Here is a 12,158-nt window from a genome sequence, read left to right as displayed (position 1 = left end):
TCTCTCTCTCTCTCTCTCTCTCTCTCTCTCTCTCTCTCTCTCTCTCTCTCTATATTAAGAAACATCAACAGATCTCCTACCTGTTCCTCACTATACCAGAAGTTATCATGCATCAGCCCCTAACAACTCATTTGTTTGTGGGACTTGAAGAGTAGACCAGATGACTTTCTGTTTGTGGGACTTTAGCAACCAGAATCAAGACTAGTCTACATCGCAATCAAGACTTAGTTTCACCCACCTGTTCTAACATGCTACATTCAAGCGCATACCTAACTACTGTACCTGGTAATTAAGTATTCCTCTGTGATTCAAGAAATATATAAGTAATATTTTGATGATTAATGTATGTTGCTATTCTTTCTTATTCTGTGTCCATTTATGTTGTTTGTGTCTACAGCACTGTATGGGTCAGAAACATAGAACATAAAAGAGGAAGAGTTTAAATGTGTTTAAGATGAAATACCTGAGAAGTATGGTAGGGGTCACTTGGCTGGATAGAGTGAGAAATGAGGAGGTGAGGAGAAGAACGGGGTGTGGAAAGGGAGTTGGGAGATAGGATTGATGAAAAAGTATTGGGATGGTTTGGACACATGGAAAGAATGAGTGAAGAAAGATTAGTAAAAGAGGTGTGAAAGGCAGAGGTGGAAGGAGTGAACATGAGGGGGTGACCAAGGATGAGATGGATGGGGTAAAAGGGGCATTGGGAAAGAGGAATGTCTGTTGAGGAAGGAAGGAAGAAGACAAAAGATGGGGGTGAGTTGAAAATGGTTGTGTATGGATGATCCTATGATGCATGGAAGGGAGTGGGTGGGGAATTGGGGGGTGAGGGAGTATTTGTGAATGATATTTTGACATAGCCCATAGGGATTTCTCCCCTTCTCTTTTTCTGCATGAGGGGACAGAGAGGGTTGGTTGCCGATTAAGTGAAGCAGCCTTACTGTGGATGTGCTGTGTCTTGCTACACTGCTTCTGACCCAGGGCAGTGGGTGAAATGCAGGGATGACCCGTCATCCAGGAGGTGCCTAGATAAGGAGGAGGGAAGGTAGTGAATGGGAGTGTTGTATGTGGGGATGGAATGGGTGGGAGTAGATTTTATGCCTTTGTTTTTTGGCTACCTCCCTTGTAAGGGGTGAAAAGCCTTTGGTATATGTATGTATAAATTGTATTTCATAATGTGTAAACCATTATGCAATACCCATCTGTTGGGGTGCAGTTTGAGATTACATACTGTCAGATGACACCAAGCTCAGAAATATTACACAATTTGGCACAAAAACTTGTTCTTCATTCCCATTGTTTGGAGATGTTTAAACTATCTATAGATATGTTTTGGCATCCCAGAAAACGTAAGCACTAATTCCTGGGCTATTTAAAGAGAAGTAGATCCAACCAGAATGGAAAGAAAACCAGAAAGAGAAAACAAGAAATGAAGTAGACACCCATAGCACATCTGGATCTATGTAGAAATTTTTCTACATTCATTGATTACGACAACTCAACTAACAAGTCCTTTGGACCTCAAGTACCAAACCTGTAATTTGGCTATCTCTACACAAAGTGCAAAGCCTTTGTTTCTTTCTGAATTATTTTGGACATCTCCCAACTGCTGCTGGACTAAGTGCGGCTGCAATCTCTCTGTTAGCTCTGAACTACGAAACATCAAATCTACATGTTCCCAACTATCAGAAGATTCCCCTACCAGAAGTTATCATGCACCAGTCTCTCTTCAAATAACTCCTTTGTTCCCGAGACTTGAAGAGCGGACCAGAATACTTTTCATTAGTGTGACTTTGAGCAACCAGACTCAAAACTAGTCTACACCATTATCAAGACCTCATTTTGCCCACCTGTTTTGACTTGCTGCATACGTATGCACATCTAACTACACCTGGTAATTAAGTATTCCTTTATGATTAAAGAAACATGTATATGAGTAATATTTTGATGATAAATGTATATTGCTATTCTTTATTATTCTATGTCCATTTATGTTGTTTGTGTTTATTTTACTATTGCATAATAATAATTTTAACAGTTTGATTATCCTGCCTGAACTCTGACACTTGTCTGAGGTGCACATGGCCTTAACTTTTTTTTTTTTTTTTTTTATCTTCTTCTTCTTCCTCTTCTTCTTTCATGTCACAACTAACCTGGCTCATAGGTGGGTCGTGACAGGAGATGACACTGTTTGTAACTGAGTCATAGGAGAAACTGATGTAGCTGGTAACTTGCTTTAGGAGGATATGTGAGAGGAAAAAGTATTTGTGATTACCTGTAACAGAGTATGGAGGAGTGGGCCTGTCCACCCGTGCTGTGTAAAAGCTGTATTGCCTTTGACCTGGACAGTGTGGCAGGGGACAATGATGGCCCCTCTTCCACAATGTGATAAATGGGGAGTTGGTGAATGGGTTTTTGGATGGGTGTGGGATGTATGCTTTGACTAAGCCAATGCCCATTAAAAGGTGGGAAAGGCTTTTTGGTGAAGGTATCTATGAATTGCAGTGGAATAATGACAGTATCCTTGTCTCCCTCCATGTTTTCTTGTTTACTTTTGGCTTCCCATGTGGGGATGAGGTAAAGAACAGGGTTGGAAAGAGCTGTTAGATGGGTAGATGAAATGAGTGTGGATGTGGTTTGGATATATGTGGAAAGCAGCAGATGGAATAAACCTAAGTGGAAGACCAAAATTGAGGTGGATGGATGGGGTGAAGGTGGACAAGGAATGCAAGGATGCAAGAATAATGTCTGTGGAACAGGGAAGAGAATGTCAAAGATTGAGTGGAGGAAAATAGTGAATAGATGAAAGGTTGATGCAGCACAAGAGATGTTTTCTTCTGTTCTGTAAAGAATATCTGTATACCAAGGGCTTTTTTCCCCTTATAAGGGAGGTAGACATGTCAAGAGGCACACACCCATTCCACTCCCATACACCACCCCTTCCCCCCTCTCATCTTAGCTCCTTGTGGATGGAGCATCATCCTTGTCGCCTCCATACTGCCTAGGGCTAGAAGCAATGCAGCAAGACACAGTACATCCATAGCAAGGTTGCTTCACTTATGTGGTGCCCCCCCCCCCTCCATCCCTTCCTGCGGAAATTAGAGAAGACAGAGAGAAATCCCTTCAATCTGTGTCAAAATATCATCTACCCACAACCACTCCATCCCCCAACCCCTTCCTTGCATCAAAGTATGATCTATATACAGCCATTCTTCACTCACCCCTATTTCCTGCATTCTCCCATCCTTGATCAACAGACCTTCCCTTCTTGCTTGAAGCCCCTTTCACCCCATCCATCCATTTCATCCTTAATCATCCCCTCAAGTTCACTTGCCCCACCTCAGCCTTCTACACCTCTTTTACTAATCTTTCTTCACTCATTCTTTCCACATGTCCAAACCATCCCAATACTCTTTCTTCAGCCCTATCTCCCATCTCTTTTTCCACCCCCCAGTCTCCTCTTCACCTTATTTCTCACTCTATCCAACCTTGTAACCCCTACCATACTTCTCATACATTTCATCTCAAACTCGTTTAAACTTTTGCTCTGCCTTTCTTAAATTCCGTCTGTCCCCATACAGTGTTGTTGCAGTCACTTCTTCATATGATCTCTTCTTTGCACCCAGTCGTAGATGCCTATTTCTCATAGCATTTTTTAATCACCCAAGATATTTATTGGCTTCTTTCAATCTACAATTTACCTCCACCCCCAACTCCTTCCTTTCCTGCCACATGCATTCCCAAGTGCTTAAAAATATCCACTTCCCCCAGCCTCTCTCATTTCCATCATAAACTGCCTTAATGCCCCTTCTGACCCTGCCACAAGTGCAGTATCATCCTGCGAACAATAACTGGCTCACCTCCAACTTCTCTCCATTTTCTTTAACCATCACCAGCCCCTTACCCATTACTCTCATAATTACCTCCTGCACCACCCCATCCATGTACACATTGAATACCCACAGCGACATAACTCAACCCTGATGCACCCCTACCTTTACCTCAAACCACTTGCTCTTTCCATTCCTAATTCTAACACAGGCTGTACAACTATCGTAAAAACTCTTGACAGCTTTCCCCAGTCCCATGTATCTGCAAAACCTCCCACAGTGCCTTCCTATCTACCCTGCCATAAACCCTTTCCAAATACATAAAGGCCCAAAAAACATCCTTGTAAAAACTGATCCCTCTAAAACTACTACAATCACATTTGTCCCCTTTTCCTTTATAAAGTGGAACTATACAGGCACTCCTCCAGTCCTTTGGCACTCTACCCTACTGTAGATGTGCATTAATCAACCTCACTTTTTTCATTTCACTTCTGCCATAACTCCCTTCTTTACACACTTTGCATGACACCCATCCAACCCAGGTGCCTTACCTGCTGTCATCATTTTCCTAACTTGTACTTATTTCTCTCTCTCTCTTATATTTCTTCCATTTTCCTCTTCCATCACCATCATTTTCTCCCACTGCCACCATCAATTCCTTATTATCCTCCTCCACATTCAAGAGCTCTCTTAAATACTCTGCCCATCTTCCTCTTACTGCCTCCTCTTCCATTAACATCTGTACATCTGCACCTTTAACCCTTTTTTCTCTGCCTGACTCACCTCCCCTTCCTCTCCTAACTTCCTTCCATAACATCTTTTTAATACTTTCAAATTTTTACATGGAGAATGGTTGTGTATTGATGATGCTGTGATGCATGGGAGGGAGTATGTGTAAATGATATTTTGATGCAGCTCAAAGGGATTTCTCCCCATCATCTCTTTTTCTGCATGAGGGGATGAAGAGGGGGGTCACCAATTAAATGAAGCAGCCTTACTGTGGATGTGCTGTGTCTTGCTACATTGCTTCTGACCCAGGGCAGTGGTCGTGATGCAGGGATGACCCGTCATCCAGGAGGAGCCAAGAGGGAGGGAGGGAGGGGTTTGAATGGGAGTGGTGTATGTGAGGATGGAATGGGTGGGAGTTGATTTTATGCCTTTGTTTTCAGCTACCTTCCTTGTAACGGGGAAAAAGCCATTGTCATATGTAAATTTTGTCATATTCCTCCCCCATTTTACATCTGCTCTCCTTATTGCCTCCTATATATATATATATATATATACATATATACAGTGAGTCTTCATTGTACGGTACATATGCGTTCCTGAAAACCTTACCGCAAATTAAAATTACCGTATACCGAACCCAAGTTTCGACTTATGGCAGACATACTTTCTCCCTGCTCTTTCCTCTTCAAAATATCTAATTTGATCTCCAAAACACAAGCAGATACTGTACCTGTGAATTTGTCTTACCGTAAATAGAATCGACGGTAGTAATTACCCAATACCATAACCGTGAATTTACCATATAAGGAGGACTCACTGTGTGTGTGTGTGTGTGTGTATATATATATATATATTTATTTATTTATTTATTTTTTCACCTTTTGGAACTAATCCCTGAATACTCGCTTCTCTTCCAACTCATCATCCCACCACTCACTACCCTTCCTTCTGTTGCCTCCCATCCTCCTTGTTCCAAATACCATCTTTGCACACTTTTTCATTTCCTCCTTGAAACATCCCTATTCCTCTTCCACTCCTACCTCTACTCCACCCTTCACTACCTCCCACACTTCTCCTGCTCCTTTTCCTTCTCATTTGGAAAGCTTACTCTAAGCATTTGTCGTCCTTCCAGCCTTTTCCTCTTTCTGCACCTATCCTACGTGTACTCTCAACTTGCCTTTCACCAAAAAATGATCTGATATTCCCCCACTCTCTCACCTAAGATCATGGACATCCTGTTGCTTTGTAAAGTATTTTGAGTAAATGAGAAGGGGGATTTACTATATAATGAAGTGGTAGGGATAAAACAAATCTGACTGTTAGGACCTGTTGTGGAAGTTCTGTGCCTTGCTGCATTGCCTTCAACTAGACCAATGTAGCAAGGTATAGGGATAACTCTTCATTCACAAGATGCTGAGATTGGAAGGTTGTGAAATGGGTGGTAATGCATGTGTGAGGTGGGTGCATGCTCTGATTCAGCCACTTCCCTTTGGGGGAAAGTGTTGTATGAATATATTAAAGACACATGTTAACATTATACAGTGAGTCCTCCTTATACGGTAATTCTTTATCCAGTAAATTCACAATTACAATATTTGGTCATTACTACCCTCGATTCTATTTACTGTAAAAAAAAATTCACAGATACGGTATCCGCTAGATATTTTGAAGAGGAAAAAGTAGGGAGAAGGTACGTCTGCCATATTATTACATGTTATAATGGGTTCAGTATACGGTAATTTCAATTTGCGGTAAGGTTTTCAGGAACGCATATGTACTGTATAACGAGGACTTACTGTATCTTCAATGTAAGTTTTGAAAGTCAGTCCCACCAACTAATTTTTTCCTCCATTCCAGTTTCTTGGGCTATGTGGACAAGATTGGCACAGCATATGAAGCACCAGAGATTGCTACTGCTTATGGTCTACATCTGTCCGTGCCAATGATCCGAGAGGCTCGTCAGAAGGTGACCAACATGACGAAGGAGAAAGCAAAAGAGGTAAGTGTCATCTACATTAGTATATCAGCATATTTTCTATTTGTATAGAGTCCAAAATACGTTGATGTATATGTGTGGGCCACAGGTCTCCTGTAAGAGAGTTAGGGTAATGAATTGATTGATTGTGTGGGATTTTTCTTTATTAACACCCGACTTTTTGCCCACCATGTGAGGCAGGCCAGACAAAAGTATATAAATCGCTCTTGTCTCCTGTTTCCTCACTTTTCGGGCATTTTGTATACATGGGAAGCTTGAACATAATTGTATCCACTCTTTACCACTGCACACATTATACTTACATCCTGTTGATGGGTAGGTCAATAAATTAGTCGATCAGTTTGTTGATCATGTTTTATTCTTGTAGGAAAATTAATCTATTGCTCTGATTCTCTCAGAGAGAGCTGTTACCAGTTACCTGAAACCTGTGGGTCTTCTGCAAGAGAGATCAGAGCTCAGTGGATTGAATGATTGATCTTGCAGGAGATCCGCAGCCCATCTGGCCATGGCAACCGGTTCAATCCTTATGGGCAGGCATCAGTTTGATAAAGGGAATTTTTGTTTGAGGGGTTTGGGCTATGCTTCATGACACCTGAGCCTAACGACTGTAACCTGCATGTAGTGGTCCTACAAGATGGACAGTGCAACTGCCCTTTTCCAAAACTCATCCACCCCCTCACCTCTGTCAAGAGGTACAACACTGATGGGCTGACACTCAGTCTCCAGATTCTGCCCAAGATCTCTCTTTACCATCATCAGTTCTATTTTTTGCATCTTTTTACTCATGGGGGGCTGACAATATGCAGTTGCTCTCTCTCCACCTCCCTGTTGCTTTTATTCAGTGACACGATGAAAGCAGTCCCACACTAGTACAACACCGTCAGTGGTCTTAAGTTTCTTCCCAGAGAGATTTATGGGAGGGTCTTGAAGACTTGCAGTCACTACCCTGTACAATGTGCTGGTGGCATAATCAGAAGCATGTTGATCTCTCCCTCACTTGGTTGTGGGCTCAAACCCCACACTTCTCGTAGATTCCTAGTGGTGATTTTTACCTGCCCCAACACGTCAGGTTAAGGTGAATCCTTTGGCCGAAGCTGTGTGCCTCCTGGCGTAGGCTCTTCACTTTCTTCTACTCCATATAGGGATTTCTTCTTTAGTGTCTGATAATAATTGTTTAGTTTCTTTTGTCCTTTTAGGAAGTAGTTAGCTTTTGTGTTGTTTTGTATTCTGTTGAGTTTTCTGTGGTGATAATTTAGTTTGGATTGGATGATGAAGGCATGTATGTATTTAAGAAAAATATTCATTCACCTTATCTTCTTCCTATTGTAGCTGATCGAGGCGTGCCTAAAGATCTTGTATTACCGAGACTGCCGAGCACATTTTAAGTATCAGCTGGCAGATATCACTTCAGATGGTGTCACAATCGAGGATGACCTTGATCTCAAAGCCAAGACCAGCTGGGATATTGCCAAATATGTCAGGTAAGTCCAGGAGTGCTTTTGAGCAGGCTTAACATGTTCAAACCTGTCTCCTCTCTGTCTGTCTCTCTTTCTCTTTTCCCCTCTCTCTCTCTTCCTCCCCCTCCCCCTCATCCTCCCCCTATCTTCCTCTTTCTCTCTCTGATATATATGTATATTGCTTTTGTATATGTAAACCCCCATCTGGGTTTATTGGCTGCATGTTATTGTGGAGTTAAAAGCTGCTCCACATCATTTTGTCTGTGTCAGAGGAAATCTCTATTCAGAGAGAAATAGTGACACTTTAGTATACTGCAACTGTCCCTCTGTTATGCTGCCCCCCCTCCCTCTTAATACTATCTTGTACCACTTCCCTGAATAGAAGAATACTGCCATTGATTGTTCCCACTTGAGTCATAAAAGGCGACAAAAGGAATGGGGATAGGACTAAACATCCTACTCTCTGTAGCCCCAAAGGGGACATTCCTAAAAAAAAGCAAAGGCATAAGAAGGTCTGGGAGTTTTCCAACCAGAACCCTAAGGTTTGGGTCTTTTAATGTGTGTGGATGTGGTACTCGCACAGATATAAAAGGGAAGAGGCGGTATGTTTATGAGAAGATGGATGTATTGTCATTGAGTGAAACTAAGTTGAAAGGGAGGGGCGAGTTTGAGTTTGGGAGTGTAGTTGGGAGGGTCTCAGGAGTGAAGAGAGGATGAGGGAGAGGAATGGCTATATTAATAAGTGAAGGGATAGGTAAATGTGTGGTTGAGTAGGAGGTTTCTTCAAGATTAATATGGATGAAGATAAAACTGGGAATGGAGATGTGGGTTTTTGTAAGTGCATTTGGGCCTGGTAGTGTAGAGAAAAGGGAGGCTTTTTGGATAGGTTTTAATGAGTGCATAGAGAGTTTAGGAAGAAATGTCAATGTACTGGTTTTGGGAAATCTTAACCACTTCAGTACAACTCAAATTCTCACATGCAGTATTGGCTGCCATATGTAATATCCATCACAATACTCGCATTATGAAATATAAAGTCACTGGAGGGATTAGCGAAATTAGTGACTGAGTTTGGGACGGTGTGTGAAAGGAGGGAGATAAATGTGGGTAAAAGTAAAGGTGATGATATGTACAAGGGGAGAAAGTGGCAGCAGACTGGAAGTGAGTATTAAGGGAGAGAGACTGGAGGAAGTGGGTAGCTTTAGATACTTGGATGCAAATGTGGCAGGAAAGGGAGGAGTGAAGGTAGAATGTAGGTTGAGAGAAGCAAGTAAATGCTTTGTGGGATTAAGAAGTGTAATGAGAAATAGACATTTGGGAATGGAGGCTAAGAAGAGATTGTATGAAGGAGTGATTGTGCTGACAGCACTGTATGGGGCAGAAACATGGAACATAGAGAAGAAGAGTTTAAATGTGTTTGAGATTAAATGACTTAGAAGTATGATAGGGGTTACAAGGCTAGATAGAATGAGAAACAAGGTGGTGAGGAGAGTGGGGATGGAAAGGGAGTTGGGGGATAGGGTTGATGAAAGAGCATTAGGATGGTTTGAACACATGGAAAGAATGAGTGAAGAAAGATTAAAATGAGATGTGGAAGGCAGAGGGTGGAGGAAGTGAACATAAGGGGGCAACCAAGTATGAGATGGATGGACGGGGGTAAAAGGGACATTGGGAAAGAGGGAAGTTCTCTTAAGAAGGAAGGGGGAAGACAGAAGATAGGGGTGAATGGAGAAAGGTTGTGTATAGATGATGCTGTGATCCATGGAAGGGAGTGGGTGGGGGATGTGGGAGTGAGGGAGTATGTGTGAATGATATTTTGATGCAGCCTGAAGGAATTTCTCCCTTCTCCTTCTCTGCTTGATGGGCTGGAGAGAGGGTATTACCAATTAAATGAAGTGGCTTTGCTGTAGATGTGCTGTGTCTTGCTACTTTGCTTCTGACCCAGGGCAGTGGGCGAGATGCAGATGTGGCCCATCATCCAGGAGGAGCCAAGATGAGAGGGAGGGAGGGGGTGAATGGGAGTGAGTATTTAAGGATGGAATGGGTGGGAGTGGATTTTATGGCTATCTCCCTTGTAAAGGGGAAAAAGCCATTCGAATATGTATGTATATGTTAACTTGTTTTTTCATTAATCATTAAATTTTCTCATTGCAGTGGGTACGAATGAGTGGAGCGGTGAAGAATTGTCAGAATTTAAGAGGTGGTATTATCTTTACTAAGAATCTACATGGAGTTAGGTTTTTGAATTAATAAAATAGTGGTTAATAATATTGTTGACTAAATACCCCATCCCTCCTCCTCCTCTCTCTCTTTCTCTCTCTCTCTCTCTGTCTGTCTGTCTCTTGGTAGCAAGATCATGGGAGAGAGAAATTCACACACCTTTCACTCTCATCTTATTTATCCTTTTCGCTTTTGGCTGCCATAACCAATAATAATTGTCTTCATTTTTCCCCTTTACTTTGGATGACTCTTCATCCAAAAGGTACTAAAATGGGAGAGACAAATGAATGGGTTTTTGGATGCATGCATGTATGGTGGGTGATGTTTTGACAACTCCCAAAACACACACAGATCAATCACATGACTGATAAGACCAAGATTGGAGTACATTGCAACACTATGGACACCCAGCAAAAAATAAATAAAATAAATAAATAAATTAGAATCCAAAGAGCAACAACAATGTTGGCACCAACACTTTCTAAATTGACATATGAACAAAGATTGTCCAAACTGGAATTACTGGCCATATACAGAATTATGAAAGGGATGGAAGTCCTTGACAGAGAAGATTTATTAAAGTGGGATAAAAGAAAAATAAGAGGACATGAAAAGAAACTTAAAAAGGATAGTTATAGAAGAGATCTGAAAAAGAATAGTTTCCCACACAGAGTGGTAGATGTCGAAAATTGGATGAGGCAACAGTGTGTGCAAAAACTACAAGAATTTAAGAATAAACTAGATGCTGAGAGATACAAAGATGGGTCACTATGAGCATAGATCCCTTCCCATATAAAACAACTAGGTAAATACATATGTATATATATGTGTGTGTAAAAGGGAAATGGCCTCTTGAAATATGTATATATGTAATTTTTCCCCAGCAGTACTGCCAGTTCATGATTGGTAAACTTTTTTCATCAACTAAGTTGTGATCATAATTTGTTTACCCTTCTCCAGCTCACATCTTTATTATTATTATTATATATATATACACTCACTATCCGAGTTACGACCTAGATCGGTTCCGACCAACCGGTCGTAAGTCGAAACGGTCGTAACTCGGACCGTATACATTCGAGGTGTATACTCAAGGACATATAATGCAAAGCGTAAATCCAGCTCAAATGTTTCGTTTGTGGCCTCATTGTAGAACATTCTCAGGGTATGCAAAATATCCAATACTCTTTGATTGTTATACTAAATAATAAATTGATAATAATAAATTAATAGGATAGGGTAAAGAAAGAAAATATATTACACAGGATTTTTATTAGAGACCGAAAATACAAATTAACACAAAGATACAAAATATAAAAAATAGAAAATATGCATGTAAAAAACAAAAACAAATAAAATCCACTTTTTGGTTGCACGTCATCTACACTTTCTTCGTGCGTACGGTCGAGGGAAAGATCAGGCAGTAGGTCTGGCGAGGCAGCATGGGAGATCCGTTGGTATTCGCTGGTCGAGGCATAATTAATAAAAAGAGGTTGAAGTAATAAAGGCTTAATAACATTTAAAATAATTCCCTCAAATGTACATGAAAACAAGTACAAGATTCGCTTCTATGCACTGGGCTCAATCGTCGCCTCCCATGCGAAAACGTTTGGTCTCTCTTCGTAAGAAAAGAACGATAATCATAGCATAACGTTATTTCACCAAATAAATATTTTATGCATGGAATAGTACAGTGAGATATATTGTCTTATTGAATATAAGATATTATACTTCAGAACTCCAGGAATATCATAGACTTGGGTTAAAGCTATTTGTATCCATGTTCGTACACTACAGCTTTCGACTTTCGACCAATAGAGAACTCGAACCAGAATGAAAAGTACGAATGTAGGACTACTGTAAACCGACTCTGTCTTGGCTTTCGGGGAAGCGTGTATCACCGATCTGGCAAAACTGCCCTTTCTGACC

The 12,158-nt window shown here is 41.1% G+C and overlaps 1 protein-coding gene across 1 annotated transcript in view; it reads left to right on the top strand.

The window, feature by feature from the left end:
• The window catches only part of Prosbeta7 (proteasome subunit beta type-4), a 39,245-nt gene extending 28,968 nt beyond the window's left edge, over nucleotides 1–10,277 (top strand). Inside the window, exons 5-7 of the mRNA XM_076189104.1 lie at nucleotides 6,414–6,555; nucleotides 7,882–8,033; nucleotides 10,164–10,277. Of these exons, the coding sequence (XP_076045219.1) occupies nucleotides 6,414–6,555; nucleotides 7,882–8,033; nucleotides 10,164–10,176 (307 nt within the window). The 3' untranslated portion in view covers nucleotides 10,177–10,277. The remainder of the gene's footprint in view (nucleotides 1–6,413; nucleotides 6,556–7,881; nucleotides 8,034–10,163) is intronic.
• The last annotated feature ends 1,881 nt before the right edge of the window (nucleotides 10,278–12,158 follow it).

The sequence above is a fragment of the Oratosquilla oratoria genome, chromosome 8 (genome assembly GCF_046742065.1).
Source record: "Oratosquilla oratoria isolate Oo_2021 chromosome 8, ASM4674206v1, whole genome shotgun sequence".
Classification (NCBI taxonomy): Eukaryota; Metazoa; Arthropoda; class Malacostraca; order Stomatopoda; family Squillidae; genus Oratosquilla; species Oratosquilla oratoria.
The sequence above is the reverse complement of the archived record's forward strand: the minus strand, read 5'-3'. Positions and strand labels throughout refer to the sequence as shown.